A 22,434-nucleotide genomic window follows, 5' to 3' on the forward strand; every position below is an offset into this window, starting at 1 on the left:
CAGAATATAGAGATTTTAACAGATAAGATCATATATTAAAATATTCCATACAAATGCAGTGTTTCTTATCAAGAAGTGTTCTTAGCTAAACAGTTTTATAATACCATATCTAAACACTCCACCAACACTTGAAGCTTATTGTCTTATTCTTCCAATTTGCACTTGTCTAGGGTTATTGATGAGGGATGAAATCCCCCCCAAAGCAAACAGTACATTAATTTTTTTACCAATTCCATATTATCCCTCTTTATAAAGACTTGGTCAATTTGACTGATTTCGTAACCATCATGAAATTATACATGCTATAACTCCAAATTTACTGAATGAACTTCACAAAATCTGGCAAACCTTCAGCAAACATTACATTATACAAACAAAATTAGATCTTTTAATGAAATATTTTCTACTCAAGATGTGTATGTGAACTTACAAAGTTTTAACAGCATCAGTGTGAATGAAGAAATTTCTCATGCAAAGAATAAAAATACTTCTTTCCATTTTAGTTTTACCTTTCATTTTGCAAAGCGTCTTAAGCCTCCTAAACAAATAATTCTTTTAAGTAAAAAACTGTATTTTTAGCTGTTATTTCCTCTAGCATGATACTAAATTTAGCAAAATCAACAATTTTGGGTAAAATGAAAAGATTTAAGAATGCAAAATATATTAATATTCCCCCTTTGTTTTCTTTCTAGAATGAGTGCATTTTAAATTGGACAGGCACAAGCCTTACAAGTTATTTATTCTCACACCCAAGGCTAATAAATTTTTCAAATCTGGTTTAATTTTACTGTTGTATAGCTGTAAATAAACTGTCACAAAGTACATCATAAACTGTTTATCACAATGGGACAGCATTGGGCAAACTGTCAACATACACTTCAAGATATTCAATCATACCTCGCACACTACCTGTAAACATCTTGTGTCATAAGTATTTTTTTAACCAAACAAGTTTTTAATTTTTAAACTTTAATTATGTTTAAAACAAAAACTTAGTCTTTAAAGTTAAAGAGTTTTGTTGTTCAAATATGAAACATCACATGCCTACACAGATATTTACAGCAATATTTTAAATTCAAATATGAAATTTTGAATGCAACATATTAACACAAACAAAACACAGTGTGTTCTAAAACTACTGTAAATTAACTGACTTTCTAACTAAAGTATAAGTGGATTAAAACTTCCATTAGTCGGATGAGACAAACGCCACAAAGGCAGACGATGAAACTGAGACCAGATATTTCCAATCCTGGCATATTAACAAACTAGCCACATGAAGAAAACACTCCTATTTCTATTGTTTATAAATAATCCAATAGCAAATATCAGAGAAGTATATTAACATTTTTTGAAATGCATAATGTACAAGACAGTGACATGCGAGTTTGGCTTTTACCTTTATACTTCAGTAAGACAAGTATTGAGACTATACATGTACATATAACCTAGCAGTGTCTGTACCATCATAAAGTACTTGGACAAAACTCAGATCACACAGGAGTAGAAATAAAAGTAAACAAGGCAAATGGGAGTGAAGAAGTGTCAAATGATACAGAATATAAAACTGAGAATAAAACTTTCTTTTAAAATTAAAAACACACCTAACATTAAAATATGGATTTCAAACAATGTTATGACAAAAAGTATGTTGAAATACACTGATAATAAACATGATGAAATCTGGAACGTGACTATAAAAAATTCCATAATGTGTATTTTAACCCTTTTGAATCCTGTTAAACATTTATCTGAAATTCTTTGAAGAAGTTAGTTATGCTGTAAGCAACAGTTTTTATAATACAAGTAACAATTTATCCTTGTAACAATACTTAGAGTATTGTTTATGGAAAAAACTAAAAGCTACATCATAAGATAACATTTATGTATAATAAACAGTCTTGTGAGACAAACTAAACCACAATTAAAATCATACAGAGTGATGTATACTGAGCGATAATAAAAAACTTTTTCTTTGCTAGGGTTCATATTTGGATTGCCTCAATAATAATAATAAAAAAAAGATTCCTATAACATTTCATGAAACAATTATATCACAAGTTACTCTACCACTAAAATATCACATTCAAAAATCACATGTACACTCTATAACCTTTATATTCCAAAAATTCAGAAATTAGAATATTTTAATTAATTGTTGGTTTTTAAATGTAATGTAAGTTAAAAGTTAAGGCTCTTGCATGATGGTAGTCTTGTAAGCAGTTGGTCAACAGATTTACTCACATGGTCTCCCACGCTGACAACCAAGTGTTTTTCCACTTCAGAGCTCGACAGACAAAACCAACATGGACCCTGTGGCTGAACTACAGAACAAAAAGGAAATCAAGCATATCAAAAACTAGTATTTCCAATGTTCAGAATCGATAAATCTTTTATGAGGCAGTTGAGAAACAGATAACTCTTTACTGTAGTGGATGTTTACTCTTTAGTAATGCCACTAAAGAGAGTGAAGCTTGTAGTTAATAAAAACACCTGTGTTTAACATGTTACTATTTTAACATATATAATGTTAATACACCAGATTTTTCAATTCTGCTTCAAAGCCATGAGAATACTTTTACTCTATCCTCAAATTCCATGTTTCAAACATTCCAACACAATACACTGATTCATGCTTGTAGTTATGAAACCCCATTGCATTTACACAAGTTCTCTAACCTCATTATACAACACCAGGTGGAGTTCATCACTTCTCAACTCCAAGAAAAAATCATATGAACATAAACATGATATCTGGAAAAAAACAACTGAAGTATTTTCTTGACATTAGTTAAAGAATATTAATGTTGTTCATAAAACACCATTCATATAACAACTGTCTGCGTTATTGTAAAGATACCTTTTGAAGGACAGTTCCTCTAGTTCTGGTTTCCACTTAAATTAGGTCATGAAAAAACATATAATGGAAAGCTATTGATGATGGGAAACCCACTTAAAACAAAAATGTATCCCAGAACAGCTGGTATGGATATTAACGCTTTTATTTATAAGCAGAGAACAACGTTTCAACCTTTCTATGTCATCTTCAGGTTAACCCACACCAGCCATTCCAAGATGTAATGGAAAACTCTGTGTACCAAGTAAAGACAAAACAGCATTAATTTAACCATTAAGAAACTGACTTAGCATTCATTAAATGTTTATAAAAATAAATTTTAATCACTGTCATTACATGAAAACTTATTCTTCCGAAGACCAGCCTTGGTATCCAGACTTGTTTTAAAGAAATCAAAACATAATGGCAAAAATTTCTTAACATAAGATTAACACACATTTTCAGCTGGTAACACAAAATAATGAATGATAGTAAATAATTTCACTACTCATCACAAAACCGTACATTCTCCTATCATCTCATCAACACATCTTTAAGATAAATGCCTTCATACATGTCTGTCTTGGCTTCTTTGTTTTTTGGTCTTCATTTCTTTCCCCTCGATGTCTTTTTTGACCACCAGTTTCAGTCTTCAAGTCATAGAAGAACTGTTGTGTAGGCTAAGCACAGAAGATGAATTATACCAAGAAGTATTTCTTAACATCATGAAAGGAACATAAGTAAATAATTATTCTTTTCACAAACTCCCTAAATCAGATTTTTACTACTTTTTTATGTATCACATTACGAGCTAACTTGCTTACTCATGAACACTCCAATTCTGCTACCTCTGCAGACATAATGATTAGTGTGAATCAGTAATGTAACCTACCTTCTCTGAAGTTGACAAGTCTTCCTTGCTGAACTTAAAGGGACACTCTGTCACATCCAATGGCTGCTTGACAAGATTAATTTTATCCATGGCAGACATCGGTGTGATGGAGAATGCATATAACCACTAAAAAGAAGAATTAACTAGTCATGAGTGCTTCACACCTAACAACTCATCTCTCAGATGAAAATAATCAACGTAGCTGTAGAAAGTAATATTACATTACACAAGAGAAATTTTGAAAATATATTCCACTCGTCCTATTAATATAAGTCATTGACTTTACTAGCCTGTATCTACAGAATGTTTCAGACATGACAGGAAGTTCTTATAACATAGTTTTTCACACCTTACATATTAATTAAAATGGTGAAATGACTTACCACAATAAATTACTTTAATTGATTTGAACTTGCTGCTACTTAAACATTTAACAAGATTCCAGTTATTATATTTACTGAGAGAATCCTAACACAAAATACCTTTATGACAAGCACGCTGGCTCGACTAAAACTTTTATCTAAATGGTAAGTATATACTGCATCTTTCAAACTCAACTGCTAAAATAAAATACGAACCAAGACAGTGTGTGAGTGTGTCTGTGGAGATTTAAAAAAGTCAAAATGTTAATAATCAACTTAAACTTGTGCATGACAAAAAGTAATCACAGAATTACCAGAAAGAGAAATCTTTATGTTTCTATTTAAATCTCTTCACTGTAAGGGACATTTCTAATAATTTTATTACAATACTACATATTACAAATGTTCCAAGAAATGACAAATATAATTTCATAAAAGTCCATGCATCACACACACACGTGAAATATGGAGTTAAGTACATCTAATTAATGCATACAAGAAGTTGCACAACAATGACCGACAAGGATGAAAATGTAAATTTCAACTATAATCTGAGATGTATTCCACGAAGTACTGACAATCAGCTGTTTCAATCATCTATAAATTGATACCACTGCAGCAGACAGCAAGCTATGAGAAAGTTTACAGCCTCTATAAAAAGGACTTTGCATAGAAATCAGAGACACCTGGTGGAATTTTGATCTGAGGAGACATACGTGCAGTCTTCAATTATAACCAATTACTGAATTAGATTTGTATTTCAAGACGGCTGATATGGGTATTAAAACCTTTACTAAAATAAAGTATAGAACAACATTTCGACCTTCTTACGACATCTGCAGGTTAAACCGATTTTGTGATGACGAGAAACCCACTTGAAATAAAAATATATTCTCAGGTTAACCTGAAGATGATCTAAGAAGTTCAAAACGTTATTCTATACTTTATTTTAATAAAAGTTTTGATACCCATATTAGCCATCTTGAGATACATTTTTACTTCAAGTGAGTTTCTCATCATAACAAATAAGGTTTGGTTTTAGTTCCAAGATTTATGATGAATGAAACTTAGTTCATCCAGTTAAGTGACATATTTGTGAGCTGGATGTGTACACTATTTAAAGAATTGTAAGAATACTAATGAAATCTGTATAAAAAACCCACGTCTGTCTCCTGATTCTTATAGAGAAGCTAAACAACCTCCTGCTGGTTGTAAAATACTGATGCTGCCTGATCCAACTATGTCAGACCTCATAACAATACTGAAAGTGTCTAATATTTCCCACTCAAGTACAGTGTAACTACTGTTCTGTCTTTCAGAGTTGAATAATGTAGTCAGAAGTTACGTTTCAGCAGTTTTCAATCAGTGTGTTAACTGATAACTTACTGATGGTATTATGTAATTTAACTGATATTAAAGAATGTTTTATCTAAAGTATAGATACTTGCTCAAATTGTAGAGTTTAATACCTTTAACAGTGAAACTTTTCAGGATAGCTTCAGTTCAGTAATCTCGATGTAGTTGAGTATCTTAATATAAGGCATTAAAGTGTTATGTTTTGAATCTGTTTTTAAGTCAATTTTAAATCCAAGTATAAACGTGCTCCACTTAGTGACCTATGACTCGTGATTGTAAACCTGGATTTTGAACAAATCTATAGTGAGCCAGATTCAAGTCAAACTTCAAACAACTAGCCTACATGGTAGCCAACATGTTTACACACTTACTTTCAAAATATTGTTAGGAATTGAAAGATTAGAATATATTGTATTATATTACATCAGTTGGTTTAAATATGAGAGAAATATAACAAACCTTGTCCTTTTGCACATTCCCAACATTGGCTAAAGAAATAAAACGTGTAGGGTGACGTGCAAGTTCTGCTAGTACTTTGTGATTTCTGTCAATGACAAAAAAAAAAAACTTATTAACCCACACACACAAGGAGCAAGTCAGCTAAACCAACCATTACTGTAATTAAACACATTTAACAAGAGCCACTTAAGTAAAACATAGGAAAAAACACTAATGACTACAAATTCATGAGAGGAATAAAACCCACTTTAAGATCCACAGAAAGCACACTGTGAAACACAATTCAACCATTGCAGCACCTCGTTATCAGTGAATAAAACAATTTAATTAAAACCATGCGCTAGAAATACAGTAAAGTTTTTCTTGATTTCCCTGAAGCTAAATAATGTTATATCTGTACCCTGTCTCTGCAGAAAAATTTTACCACTGAACAAATTAAACAGTACTGTAGAATTTAATCAACCATAATTAAAAGTTAAAGTGTTTATTTTTGGTATTACTTTTACAACCAAATTTAACAATATCGGTTTTTCATTTTACCTAACTTTGGGTTTAACTTAAACATTATTTATTGATGAAAATTTATAATATCATTCATATTAATGTAACAACTAAACATTTTCACTGAAAAGTTTCAGTCAGAGTCTAATGGTAAATTAAGCTTACTTGTCTTTCAGAATTTGTTGTGCATACCGAGAGGATTTAGATATTCTGACAGCCAAGTTTATAAAAACCTTTAGTCTCCCAATAATAATAATAATAATAACAAACTTAATTCTGCCAATATTTTACTATTTCAGCTTCAAGGTTTATAGTACAATAATATGCACTATTCACTCTAATGATACCAGTGACAAAATGTTAGCTGGATATCTCCTAATCTGTTATTCAAATGACAATTTATTATTCCTCACTCAGTTATTGATATGTCAAAAGAATTTGAAAAAAAAACATTATTTATCACTTTTTTCAGAACAAATATTACTAAGGCCTCTATGTTTTTGTTTATTTTTTAGTTAAGAGTTTTATGTATATATCCCAAATCAATTTTTCAGATCTTTCCCTTTTTATACATCAATTATTTTGTTTCAAAGTCCTTCTTTGCACAGAGCCTACTTTTATTTTTAATACATGAATTATTACATTCATAAACATTATTTCCATATTCTCTTAACTTTAGCTACCCCCTTGGAAGATGCTGTACACTTAAAAGTAATCAGACCAAAACAATGCCCAGGAAGGAAGAATATTACATAACTAACAGCACTAGAAAAGTTGTGAAATCAATGTTAACAAAGTAACAATTTCCAGTTTTGCTTTTCTGTGTGTGTGGTGTGTGGTTTTACATCAAATTTTCTTTTTTTCATTTTTTTAATCATCATGGTGTTATAAACTGTGTTTTCCAGTAACAATTCAAAATCAGAAACCCTAAGCATAATGTTATTGTACAATAAAATCTTATAAAACCAGATAATGTGACAGATAGTGTAACCAGATAATTATTGTTAATATGATATTCACACTTCACAGCATTCCTAATAAATAAGAGTGGTCCAAATCATTAGAGTTTCTCTCCTGACACACAAGTTAATTACCTGTAAGGCAATCTTTCATAATAAATTCCATGTAAACCAGCAAAATGGTAGCGTGGCCTGACGTAAAACGCAAGTTGAGAGACAAGTTCAGATCCCACATCTTTTACATCAAGGCCTTTCTAAAATAAATTTAGAATTAAAGCAACACTGTTTTTTGTTTTTTAACCAGCAAACATAATAAAAATATTAATTATTATGGAATGCCAGATAAACAATACTTATTTTCATTTTATTTTAAGTTTTACTTACAGAAGTTTTACTTAAATGCATACATGGCATAATTCCGGTAAAACTAAAAACTTAATAAATATCTTGTAGTTATTCTAATATTTTCAGTATTCTATAATTTTCCAGTCCATTCCATGTTAAGTTAAATTTCATTAATTAAATACTCATACTGTGCAAGTTTCTCATTGTAAAGTCCCACATCAACGTCTACTAATTATCAAACATTCTAAAAAAGCAGTTGCATATTAAGAAAGACCTAAGATATAAATAACTACGTGAACAGAACATAAATCATGTACCAATATAAAATAAGTTTATTTCTAATTAGTGATTTACATTATATTACCTCTATGTTATTCAAATTAGATAATTCTTTTTTATTTCTTCTTCTTCAGAATGCATGTTTTCTTGATATATTAAATGTATCTATTATAAAAAACTGGCTCTTTCCTCTGGAAACTATCAAATTAAAATATATATCTTTCAGGCTCAAAATTACTTTCAAATTATTTTTAAGAATTAACCAGTAGTAATATGATTTGACAAACCAATTATGAAGTCGAACAATAACCACGTTGTGTAAAAATTAGTTAAAAACAGTGCGAAACTATGATACAGGTAAACATCGATATAAAACGCATCGATAAAGCGCGATAATCAGTTGGTATGATGAGGTCTTAGGCCCCAAATTTTTTGGGGTTTCTACAGAGCCGCCGCTTAATATTACCACTGCTTAATGTAATCAGCGGTTAATGTGATCAAAATCAAAACCAATTCCACTTCAATCTTTTGTATGGTTTTCATGCCGCATATTGTGATCAAACCTCGGCCCGTTTTTGTTTCAGTACTGAATTCGTATTTTAAACTTTGCCATGACATTTTTTTATGTGGTAATTATTTGACTTCAGTTTGTACTTAATTTTAATAATTAGTAAATAAATTATCAAAATTAATTACTATATGTATTAACTTTTAAAATTGAACTAATTTTAATCAGCGTCTAATCATAAAAGCGATCACATGATTGCTCTGACGGAACTACTTTTAGAATATCAGCCCCATCAAAGTAATGAATTGATAAATTTCTTTAGAATTCTGCTTTTACATTTAATTTCAGTGTTAAAATTGAGTTTAATAAATAAAATAAATAAAAAAATGCTATATCATTGGTGTAAGTAGTTTTGTTTGTTTTTCTTTATTTCACTACAAAACGCATAAATTTTGCATTATCGCCACCCGAGGGTCAAAAAAATATATAATCAAATCGGTATAAAAGCAATCAGATACAAGCGGTCGAATTTTTTGGACCCCAACTAGCATTATATCGATGTTTGAGTGTATTTAGTTATTGAATTGGAAAAGTTAAATTATGACAAAAAATATCTTAGAGCTTTCCAAGTACCTTAAAATTTGAGATCAAATTTTCAAAGTAAAAAAAAAAACTAATTATGTTAATTAATACGTTTTTTACAAAGGTGTTTAAATATTCTGATTTCGATTTCTCACACAGTGGTGTGAACTTCTTAGAAGATAATTCTCCCCACAAACACTGAAGTTGGCTAATCATCACTTATTTAACCTCCAAGTAGCTGTGTGAGGTCCATATCCTTATGTTAGTTTAAGTCATTGCAAAGAAGGGAAAAAAATTAATTCGTCTTTTTTTTTTTAAAGTAATCGTCAAAAGTAAAAACATATATATATATGTAGACTTGATATACTTGAAGCAGTTATTGTTTGGCTGGAATCCACATGGACTCCATGGGAAGAATTAAGGGTTAATAATTTTATAATGGATAACGGTAAAGGTACAGTCAATATAAGACTGGTACAAACAACAACTGTAATAAAAGCATAAGAAATACTGATATATCTCCTTTCATTATATAAAAAATATAGATAGAGTACGTTTTTCTTCATATGTGTATATAATGTCTGGAAACTATGGTAAATGTCCTTTAAACTTTAATGTGGATAATTTGTGACTTACCATATGCTGGACCTTTTTTATAATATATCAGTCTTATGGTTTTGTTTTTGCTTGTTTTTGAATTTTGCACAAAGCTACTCGAGGGCTAGCTGTGCTAGCCGTTCCTAATTTAGCATTGTAAGACAGGAGGGAAGGCAGCTAGTCATCACCACCCACTGCCACCTCTTGGGCTACTCTTTTATCAATGAATAGTGGGATTGACCATCACATTATAACACCCCCATGGCTGAAAGGGCGAGCATGTTTAGTGCTACAGGGATTTGAACCTGTGACCCTCAGAGTACGAGTCAAATGCCTTAATCCACTGGCCATGCCGGGCTCCAGTCTTAAGAGGAAAACAAATATGCCAGTGGTTACCATTTCACATAATTGTCAAGTTCAGCTTTAACTCAGTTATAAAAATCAGAAACCCATGCAAAATGAATTAACAGCAACATAACAAAATAATTCACAACATTTTACCTTTCAAAATTAGATCTTAACTAACAAGTGAGTGGGAGGGGACTTACTGGGGATCCTGCATAATTTGTAATTCCTTTAGGCCATTCTGAAGTGAGCAAAATGTCAACACCATTTTCACTGCCCTTGCTTACCGGACCGTGAACAGACTCAACATCCTGTTCATTAAACTCGCAAGTCTTTTGTAATTCTTGTTTTCCTGAGCTCTCTGTACCACTCAGGTAAGCTACTTTCAGTCCTGAGCTTCCTGTTAAGATACCTTTCTTTCCTGATGAGTATGAAGGAAATAAGTTTGAGTAAAAGAAAACATTTGCCAACTCTAACTGGTACATGTCATTTAATATTAAAAGACTTTAGTCTTCAGATAACCAGTTACAATATGGATACTGCAAAAAATATAAAACTTATAGAAACAACGAACTAGTGGAACTATCCTCATCAATAAACCATGCAACATAACTTATCCAAAACATTACAATTATTACAACACACACACACACATACACACACACACACACACACACACACAAAAATGAAAAGTAAAGACAGATAAAGAAGTACATGTGTACAATCTATTGTGAAACAAATTAAAATCCAGCAACTAAAATATCCTGTTTTGTTTTCAGTTAACATAAACTTTCTTTGGTTGATTCTAACCTTCATTAAGGATTAGTTTTATATTCATTTAACACACTTATACCAAGAGTTCTTAACCAGTGATTCATGCATACAAGTATTCTTTTCTGTAAATGAGAGAGGAAACCATGACCTCATATTAGACAGACTCCAAATGTCCGAATAACTTCTATCATCAACATATCTTGTTGATGCATACAATGATGCTGGATTTCAGTTAAAAGTACTTCCATGAACAAGCTCTCCAACTTTACTTGTATAAATGAAACAAAAACATTATTTATTTACAACCTTACCATGTGTGCGAATGTATTCGAGGATAGTGGTACAGAATTACATATAAAGTGAGACTTCACCTACAAAAGGTTGAAAACCCATTCTACAGATTGTTAGTTCTTCAAGTCTACCCGATACTGCCAGAACCTAGCAAGTATTTTTTGCTTTTAATTTTTATTAACAGTTTTTCTGCTGATGACTTAGTGAACAAACAGTTTAAATTTATATTTTCAGTTCACTAATACACAATAGCACTGTTTGTGGACTAAAATAAAAACAAAACTATACAACAGCACTGAAAGTGATAAGAGAGCAGGTTAGGAATCTCATATTGTTAATTTATAATTTACCTTCTCAATACTTGTAACAATAATAACGACACAAGCAGAAAATTAGCATGATTAGAAAAGTACTGTTAGGATGTGGTTTACAACAGACCAGTGACACTCTACAACCCTATGTATAACTGCTTATTTCTATTAGCTTCCTATCTATGAGTCACATACTGTACATACAGTCATCAAAAATGTTTTTACAAAGAATTTGCTAATCTGTAGAATGAAATAGGTCACAAACCATAATACAATGACATGAGTTACACGTTAAACAATTAACATTCAAAACAACTGTAAGTTTAAAAAAAAAGTGGTTCAAGAGCTTTTACACCTTTTGTATGTGTGTGTGTGTGTGTGTGTGTGTGTGCACATGCATGCTTTAAAGCCTTATCTAAAATATATCCCAATAAACCAAGGTTTGACTAAAGTTGTGACACTAAAACTGTGAATTATGATTATGAAAGAGACCTTTAGTTAAAAATAATAAAACAGGACACTAATTTAAGATACAGAAAATACTTCTATAAACAAAACATTAGGTTAATGTAAAATGTAATTTGTGGTAAGCCTCATACTTCTAAACAAAATATAAAAATTATTTGAATTCCAAAATGTACCTAAGTATGTGATGTTATGACACAGTTCACACCCATCTTGTGCTGGAAATAATGTTTCATGTTCAGACTTTGCTGGACCCAGAACGTACGTGGTGATTGGAGCTAATAAGAAATAAAAACACACATCATTTAAAGTGGACATACAGTTCCTTTGTTAAAATAACTTATGTTTTTCACAAAAAGAGAAGGGTTGATGATAACCTTTTTTGAAATTATTAAGAACTGATAAGAAAGATGAATCAATTTATTTGATGAAATTTGAAGGTACAAAAGATCTAAGTACAAAATACAAAAAGATCACACACGTCTCCACACGAAGAAGTTGTAATACTCCAATCAAGTGGAAATCAATGGAACAAAACTCCAGCTAGTGTTAGATACTACCATTGTACAGGAGCTTCACAAAAGGGCTGATGAACAACTGGGACATCTCAGAAAGGCTGGTATGGAAAGTAACACTTTTACAGATAAGGAGATAACCTGTGGATAACCTTCTTAGGTCATCTTCAGGTTTAAGATTACCTAGAAAGGCTGAAACATTATTCTCTCCTTATCAGTAAAAGTGTTAATACCCATACCAGCCATTCTGAGATGTATTTTTAATTCAAGTGAGTTTCTCATCATCAAGAATTAGAATATCAGTACTGGACTTAGTAACAAGTTTTATGTTTGTTGAGGAAGGTTGGGAGTCATGACATCCTTGACAGGTCAAAAGACTTCTTGATGTCCCATAATTCATAAAACTTAAGAATAAGGAGATTTACTGCAAATATCCAATAACATTAACTGCTTTCACTAAGAACTTTTATTAATCACATTAAAAAAATAGACATATGGGTTGTATTAGTGAAAACATTTTGTCATAACGACCAATTAAAATCTTCAAACTTATGTACTTCAGACATAAAAATTTTAAATTTCCAACTTGTTTTAATAATCGTAAGAAAGTTTATCCATAGGATTTCAGAACTGGAGTAAGATACCCTTAGGTATCCATCACTGAAGATGTGGCTGTGAACTTTATAAAACAAATGAGGGTGGTTATAATGTGATAATACATATGAGTATGCACTCTTCAGTTTAACAGACTGAATACTGTTCCTTTTCACAGGTGCAAAACATAACAAATCACAATTAATTAATTATCACCTACCAAACAAGATACTTAATGAAGTTAACCCTATCTCCATAGATATATTTTACTGTACACAGCACAAGGTTTTAGTGTGTCTTATACCAATTCTTCTGTTATGAACTTAGCGCTATTTAAGATAAATGAATATAGTTTCACGTTACAATTTAAAGCCATTCTAGAAAGCAAAAAAGGGTAATTTAAAATTACTGAATTTTTTTGTATGGTTGACCTATTCCGTTTTGAGATAAGGTAAAAAAATAACAGATAAATTACAAAGTTTTACTTAAATAAAATGTGTGAAATGTATTTAGGAGGTTTTTTTAAGATTACAAAAAGGAAATTTTTAATTTTTGAGATGAGGAAAAGCATTTTTAACATTAAAATTACTTTACACACAGACTATTCAAAACAAATATATTCATGGACCAATCTTATTTTATTAAAAATATTATATTTTGTATGTGAAAGACTTATAACATTAACTGAAATATAGTGAAGAATATTAAAAATGAGAAATATTATATTTAAAAGGACCTTAAAGAGGTACAAAGATCACACATGGTCAATCAACTGATGGACCCTGTTCCGAGTTATAGTTTCTTTTGACTGCAAACTGTTTAGATGTAAAGACTGGTCTAATCACACATGACCAATTAGCAAGCTACCATTTGACAACTTAATTTGGAAAATGCAAATCAATCTCTAAACATATTTTTATTTCATTGAAAGCTGTGTGACTGAGGTCTTCACACAAACAAGGGACCACATGACATCCATGAGCTCATCTGTTACTTATATGGACCAAGCTAATTTGTAAAGCATTCTCAATACACATATTAAAACATAAATGTGTTTGACATCGGGAATTACCTTTAAAGTCAGTAACAACATTTGATAACTAAAATGTATCCTTTGTTTTCCCCCACAGTTTTTGTGAGTGAGCTAGGAAACCTGTACATGAAATACTGGAGGGGTTTAAAGTCAAGAAATTTAATTAGAAAAGATTAAATAAGTGGGTTACAACATATACATCAATGTAAATATGTTGGTTCAAATCTCTTAACATATTTGAAAACTACAAAGTTGTTGAAACCAAATTTGTGTATAAAAAAAGTATTCTTATATGTGAAAACAAATCCATGTTTAGTCTGTTCTTAACTTTGGCAACTTCTCCTTGACTTAATTATCAGCTGTACTTGAGATTATTTGTATTTATATTGATAGCAAACTAATAATAAATGCTTGGAATTTCTTTTAACACAGAAATTATTTGCATAGTGAATGTGGAGACAATCACAACAAATGTTATTTCTGTGTCATTTTTAGATTTATAAATTTATGTATTTATAAATTACAGAGAGAGACAAGAAACTGTCAGAATGAAAATTTTAAGTTACAATTTATTAAAACACTAGACTAATACATTTTAAAATGTAAAATGAGTTTGTAGGAAACACTGAAAGTGGTGGTTAAAAACAAAACTAGTTTCATTTTTTTCATGGGTTCCCTAAGCAAGGTACACACTATTCTATCTTCAATTTTATTTTCACTAACAGTATTTACAAGAATGTTTAAATATCTATTACTGTTATTTTATATTCTTAATCATACACATTATTTTGCATATTTTCTGTTAGAATACAGATTTAAAACTAATCTGAATCTCCAAGGGTGGGTGAACCTCATGACACTTGAGTTTCCAGCCCACAAATATCACTAGAAAAAAGGGTACTCTAACGATAAAACAATACATTCTAATCTTTATAAGATGTGAGAACATTACATCTTATAGGCTACACTCGCTACCAAGTTCACTTTTTTTATGTAACTACAAAGCATACTCTGACTCATAGTTAATGTTAAAATTTTGTATAAATACAAAAAACAGTTATTCCAGTTTCAAACCATCTCAACAGGCATTTATATGTGTGCCTTTAAAAAATGAAATTGTATTCACCTTTCTTAGTTCCATTCATGTACTCATCCCATTGTGTATTATCCTCTCCAAAGAAGTTTCCAACACAAAGCAACATCTATACAAACACACAACAAACTGTATTAGATATATGAAAAACAACTGTCAATAAGTCTCCTTTTCAAGCTAATAAAACAAATTAACTTTTATAAAATAAAAAAATTGTTTCCATGCATTATTATCTTTTATCTATTTTGATTTTCTTTTTGTACAAGTTATAATCCGCAGACTACATTTTCAACATAAAATGACACCTGTACACACATACCAAAAGTTGTACTTAACATTTAGAAAACAAGAAAAGATTCAACCTTTAAGCTAGGAAGTGAAGTAATTACCTTTTGCAAAGTAAACGTTTTCCACATTATGTTACTTTCTACGAGTTTTTAATTATTTTTGTGCAAATTATATCTTCCAGACTACTAGTGATCAATATGGCAGCACTTAAGGTAATTACATTAAAGTAGAACTGTTAACAGAGTACATGTAATTATGCATCAGAACATGTGGAACTCTTGCATTCTGCTAATCCAACATAGACTGGTTGAGAAGTACTGACATACGTCACTGCTGAAAAAACAACAACTAATTTTCCATTTTATTTTTAGTTCATCAGTTTAAGGTCAATGGCTTGAATTTTACTAAGAGGTTAATCTACACTAAATTGTAATTATGAATACTCAAAGTCAACATACTTCAAATGGACCATTTTTCTTGTTGACTGCAGAAACCCTTGAAAAAAGCTGTGAAAACTTTCCTTCAACATCTCCACTTACAAGGCTGTAAAAACAAAGAATTCACACTTTATATTATCCTATGTAAATGCTAAAATGTTTAAATGGAAACATGTATAGCTTCGACATCAACAAAAATGTAACACACATTATAAAAATACATCAACCATGACATATCTGCTGTGTTGAAGGGGCCTTTGCCAAATATCAGGAGATGTTAGCTGGGATACAACAGCTACAGGAGAGGTAAAGATCTACTTATGTTACAGAAGTAATAGTAAACACACAAGAAGGTGTATTACGGTAAGATTTCCTCATGTTTTTAGTCTCGTAAGAAACAAAAACAGAAAAAAAAATCATTATATGACATAAACATCAAATTTCAAAACACAAAAAAACTTAAAAACAACTTCTAGTTTTAAAGATAAAAAAAAAACGATGAGAGACTTTAAATAAATTAATTGGCTGGAAAGAAAAAACAAAAGCAAGAATGGGCATAAAAGTAAATAGCTGCTTTTAGCACCAATTATAAAGTTCCAATGAAAAGGTTTTTAATTAAACAGAAGAAGCTAAATTTTCTATTAAAATCCTAGAAACAAAGTTTGATTTCAGACTCAAAGAATGAGAAAATAATTCCAGACATCAAAGAGTCTAAAACTATTCTATATTCAAGATCTATTTGTCACAGCCCTATGCACAAATAAAATCAAATAAAACAGTAGGTGCCATGATAGAATTTTTAGTCACAATAATGACCTGGCACCTGCAATTTGTTGAGGCCTGATATACAGAACAATCATGCCCTTATTGTTCAAAAGTTTACATTTTCCTAAACAGAAAATGTGTTTCCAATAATACTTATCTCTGTTGAATACCAGAAAGACTTTGCATAAAAACCCATGCTTGAAGCTAGAAAGTCATTTGGAAGTCACAAAAAGTCAAAGAACAAAATCAATCAGTTGCTGTGGCCAGCAAAGTCTCCAAGACCTACAGAAAAGCTATGACTAACCTTATGATAGACTTGCCAAATGTTTATTGTTTAAGCCCTCTAGTATCATATTGTAATCTTTCCTAGCATCAAACAACATAGTTAAAAATATGACTGAACCGATACCATGTAATTGATTTAGTAACATCATTGGAAGTACAATTAAGAAACATTTGTCAGTTGTACTGAAGAGTTTGCTACTTATTCCAAGTTATGTTACAAGTTGATGATAACAGAGAATATTGTGAAAAATACATTAAAAGTATTCAATGTCTGAATCTCAGTCTCAGATTCATTACTTTAACTTAAATTTCCTCAAATTAGTACTTGGTACTCCATTTACCACTGCATTCCTCAATATAAATAAATTGTGACTAGTAGTAGTTGAAACTCCAACTACTAGCCTACCAGCCTTCCCATTAGAAAGAAACACAAGACATTACCACAGAATTATCAGAGTTACGTCTGACAATTTACCCTTTAATAAGCCAAAACTGAAATCAATGAAGAGTCATGATTTAACAATCCCTCGAGATCGAAGAATAATCTCAACTAAGGAAACAGGGAAAAAAAACTCATAAAGAGATGTGTATAATCCTTGGTTGCATAAAGACCATTAAAAAGAATGCTTGAGTTCTTGCTCCAAAGGCATAACAGACTTAAGTGATGCCCATGTGCCAAGAAGAGAAAAAAACCATCCATGCAGTGGGAGTATGGTACATGAGTAAAGAGTATGATGTCCTATTCTATAGGGTTGAGCTAGAGATAAGTCAGATAAGCCTAACTGAGAGATGAGATACAAAATAAAAAATACCTAGACTGATGATGTATTGAATTAGAATAAGAATAAACTCCCAGTCTAAAAGGGAAGCCTGCCTTGGCTGTTTCTGAAAGTAGAATCGGGATGTGATGGCCTGACGATTGATGTAATGGTAACAGCAGTAACCACATCATCAAGAGAATGGTGTGTGCACAGTACGACAAAATAAAGGGGATAAAAAGAAAAACCTTGCACAATATGGCAGAACCTATATGAAGCTGATGTGAATCCTATGGGAAACACCCTAAACTGCAATATCTGAATATTGTGCAACACAAACACCAACAGTTGTGATATACCACTGTTATGGCAAAGAACAGACAGGAGCCAACTACGACCAACTTGGATATCTACAATCCCAGTAAAACAATCAACACTAGTTGAGGAATGAGTAACTTGTAAACCATGAAGAATCTAGGCACTGATATTAATGAGGAAAATGGATGACTGGACCCCAATCTCCTGTTTGCATAGGCCCAACAACTGATAGAAATAAAAACTCTGAAGAATTAGCATGACTCTCACTACCTCCAGACCAACCAAACACAGATAACCCTAGAACTAAGTTCCAAATCCCAATGAACTGCAGGAGATAGAAACAGTACAGGTTGGATGGATAACTGTGGTGAAGATGTGAAATGAATGACTAATTGTGACTCAATGGCCTGCAGTGCTCCTGAACTCATGGTTCAGGTTATCAAAGGCAAGTAATTCTTGGAACTGAGCTCCCACAGCCCCTGAAGGTACACAATAATCACCAACACTGCTGGCAATCCAACTAAGCAATGGAAACCCTGGATACAGACAGAATCTATTCTGGGTAACTTTGTATCAAGGGCTAATATCCAGAGTTGGAACTCCCAAATAAGACAAAATTATGATTTCCTGTAGGTAGATAGGTATTTCATGTTTACTGGCACAAGCTACTAGGCTATCTGTGCCAAACATGATGTAGTACACTATAATGGTATATGGAAAAGAATGTTGAAATATATAAAATTAAGACCTGCCAGGAAGACTGAACCATTAAGTTCAAACTTGCTATCAGTCACCAGAAGTTGGCCTTTCCAGTCCTGGGTTCAGGTCAAAATAAAATTAAAATGTGCAAAAGAAATCATGCTGAAACAGTGTATAGTCCAACAAAAACTTTAAATTAAATTAAAAAGACCAATGGCTTTTAAAAATGTAAAAACATGAGTGAAGCAGCCAGTATCACCTATGACACAGACTAATATCAAGAGCAAACCTACCTTAAAAATATGTTTAAAATGGCGTCGTCATTCTTGGTTGTAACGATGGCATGATAATAAAATATGTATGGTTGTGACCTGAATGCCACACAGACCATACATTGGTGCATCAGTACCAAATAAAAGGAAGTGGTGAAAACTGTGACCAATGCGTAGCCTAACCAAAACAACTTCCTCCCTTCGATCTTTACAGAAACAAGATGGCCAAAGAGTGAAAGAAGGGTTGATTTGAAAAAGCTTATTATTTCATTGCTTACTCCAGGTCAACTGTCAACTATTGTATAATCAGATTTTGATAACTTGACCATAGTCCATATATGGGACAGAAACGGTGGTGATAGAGCCAGAGCAGATGGACTTTGCCACTCTGTTAGCTAGCTCATTCCCACAAATACCAACATGACCTGGTATCCAAAAAACGTGGGCAGAGGTAGATGATAGACAGAGGTGAGTCAGTTTGTTTTGGATATTGATAAGAATAGGATGGTAACTAACATTGAATGATGTCAGGGCCAATAGACAGGGAGTGAATCAATATAGATCATACAATTCATATATTGCATATTAAGATAAAGATGAGAGCAGAAGTACACCATCCATTCACCTTCCAGATCTTGTCCCATATGACTGGAGGTTGAATAAATGCTGCAAGTAAATTTAATCCAAGATTCCTTCTGGCTTTGTCATCTAACTCGCAGAGCCTGTGCATGGGCTTACTGAAATGTAGTGCAGTTTGTAAGCTTGATATATCTATGAAATTTACCTCAAGCACGTTTCTGAGCTTTTCATGTTATAGAACAAGCAGAATTCCACCAAAGACAGGGATGCTGTGGGAAAGATGTCAAGGTTTTGGGGATGCACTGAGCAGCTGCTTGGACAATATATGGATTTACACAAGATGGCAGGATCAAGTTCCTAGGGAGCAGTGAAAGAGAGCCAGTTGGCCTGGTCCAACTTCCACTGATGCACATAGGTCAGGTGGCACTGACCACGGCCAATCTCTCTTAATATGATAGGAAAATGATCACTACCCCATGGATTGATGTCAACCTCCCAAGAAAAGCAAGTGAAAAGCAAAGGGGAGCAAACAGAAAGATCTATAGCATTAAATGACTGACTGGGTGCATTAAAAATAAGTGTATGAGCCAATATTGAAGAGAGACAGGTTGTGATTCAGGAGCATATGATCTATAGCACGACCCCTCAGATCAATACTATAACCACCCCAGAGAGGATTATGCCCATTAAGAACCCCCAAAATTAAAATGGGGGTTGGCAGTTGCTCAATGAGGGCATCAACATCATAGAGATGATCATTTTTTCCAGGGGTTAGGTACAGAGAGCATACAGTGATGGTATGACCCAAGGAGATATGGATGGCTACAGCCTCCAAGGGCATATTCAATGATGAGGACCAGATGGGCATATGTTGATCAACCAGCAGTGCTACTCCCCCATGTCCTTGTCCTACACATGACCTGTCATTTTGGTATAAGGAGTATTGTCAAACTATGACTGTATTAGTAGGTTTTAAAAATGTTTCCTGTAAAGAAAGACAGTTGTGATGATAAAAGTCAATCAAATCCTTGATGTCATTCACACTTGATTGAAAACCTCGACAGTTCCACTGGATTAGTGTGGCCACTTTTCTTTATTTTGGAGGAGAATTTGACATGGAGACCTGTTTGCGACCACGCTTTTTTCCTTTACTGAATGTGGGTCGTTCACTCTCTAGTGAACCTGTTCTGGGTTGAGTAGGCAGGTCAGAGTTTGTAGACACAAGTTCCAGTGATTGAGGACGTGAACGAATGGGTTAATTTTTGGGGCGTCAAGAGAGGAAGACCCCATGGAAACACCTGGGCTTGAACAAGGTGAAGTTGGTCAATGACTGGAAGATGTGGTAGGGACAGTTAGAAGTAGATACTGATTTGTTAACTTTGTTAATTTTGAAGGGTACTAGATTAAGATATGCTGTTAAGGATTCTTTGAGGGGTATCCATACAAAAAAAAAGAATATTTCAGTGCCCACTGACCCTACCCACCATGGAACCCTAGGAGGAGATGCACTACAGTGCCATATAAAGTCACTGCAGCGACGCCAGGGTTTTGTGAGCACTATACCCAAACACTAGTGTCAGACAATGTCCACTACACCTGTTGAAGACATCCTACGCATGACTTCCTGTAAGAGTTGACGGAATCCAAGACTTTAATGACAACAGGAAGGAATGAAGTAGCAGAAATTTCAACCAACATGCATGCTAAGAATTATTTCAGTTCATCACCAATAAAATTGGTGACCCTGAGTTTTCTAACAAGGTGAAGCGAAGGAAACAAAATGTAGAATTGCAAGTACACAGACTTACTCTGTCCTCTCAGGGGACACTGAACTGTCTAAGCAAACTACAAACTCCAACTTAGAATCCCAAGCATTGAGAAGCAGATGAATTACTTAGAGTTGGAAAATACCTCCACCTGGTGGTGGTAGGTGATATCACAAAATTCCAACATGCTGGATAAGGCCTAATTGTCTCCTCACATAACTAAAAAGTAAAGCTTCCAAAACAACTAACAATCCACTTCCACACCTTTTAGCCTTCATGCAAGATGCAGGCTCAAAAGCAATTGTGAATAGGCCCAAAACAGCACACATTCTAAAAACCAACAGAAGAAAAATAAAACAAAGGAAGTTTATCCCAAGGTGGCTTCCTCTTTGCTTTTCATAGGACATTTAAAGATTTTGTTGATTATCTTGATTAGAAGTGTTTTGTTAGAGTAAAGCAGCCTTGGGCCACCTGCCACAACCACCCGAGGAAATCAAACCTCAAACTCAAGTATTGCATTTCTGTAAATATACCACTGTCCTACAGAGGGAATAAAAATGCAACAGATTAAAAGAAGACACAAGAAAAAAAAATTAAAGTTTCTTCAAAATGTCAAGGATCACCCTCCATTATAGCCTCAGTTGCCACTGGAGGACCACTACAGACCTGAATCTGTATTTCACTATGAATACAATCACTGACAGACTCCCCCCACCACCACCACCACCACCACCAATTGTTGTGCAATGCTAGATATTAGAGGAGGAATATGAGGGACCCAATTTGCAAGAATCCTTGTCAGAAATACTAATCTAGAAATTCATACCACAAATTGCCTTGCCAGTTAGAAGGAAAAAAGTTTTAATTAATATAATTATTACTTCAAAAATAAACTGGGTAACATGATAACGTTCAAAGCATCTCTGAACAATCATAATATTGGCAAACCCATTAGAGAGACTTTATTGAGAAAAAGTGATAACATTATCTGAATAAGGTGCTCATGTACAATACCAGGATGGAGGACATGGGTGAAGAATTTCAAGAAATAATCATCAAGATCAGCTGAGTAAGGTACAAAGGACAGGAACAAGAAAGAAAAAAATCAGACCAATACTTAGATTGGTAAAGAAACAAATCCTAGCAGTCAAGTAAAATAAATACAAGTGG

The 22,434-nt window shown here is 32.7% G+C and overlaps 1 protein-coding gene across 1 annotated transcript in view; it reads right to left on the minus strand.

Annotated features, from left to right (window-relative positions):
• Nucleotides 1–22,434, minus strand: part of LOC143250016 (CWF19-like protein 1) — a 52,076-nt gene that overhangs the window by 27,588 nt on the left and 2,054 nt on the right. Inside the window, exons 2-10 of the mRNA XM_076500651.1 lie at nt 15,844–15,928; nt 15,131–15,206; nt 12,039–12,140; nt 10,225–10,442; nt 7,501–7,619; nt 5,906–5,990; nt 3,729–3,854; nt 3,411–3,516; nt 2,245–2,324 (exon numbers count right to left, since the gene is read on the minus strand). Of these exons, the coding sequence (XP_076356766.1) occupies nt 2,245–2,324; nt 3,411–3,516; nt 3,729–3,854; nt 5,906–5,990; nt 7,501–7,619; nt 10,225–10,442; nt 12,039–12,140; nt 15,131–15,206; nt 15,844–15,928 (997 nt within the window). The remainder of the gene's footprint in view (nt 1–2,244; nt 2,325–3,410; nt 3,517–3,728; nt 3,855–5,905; nt 5,991–7,500; nt 7,620–10,224; nt 10,443–12,038; nt 12,141–15,130; nt 15,207–15,843; nt 15,929–22,434) is intronic.

Source organism: Tachypleus tridentatus, chromosome 4 (assembly GCF_004210375.1).
Source record: "Tachypleus tridentatus isolate NWPU-2018 chromosome 4, ASM421037v1, whole genome shotgun sequence".
In the NCBI taxonomy this organism is placed as follows: Eukaryota; Metazoa; Arthropoda; class Merostomata; order Xiphosura; family Limulidae; genus Tachypleus; species Tachypleus tridentatus.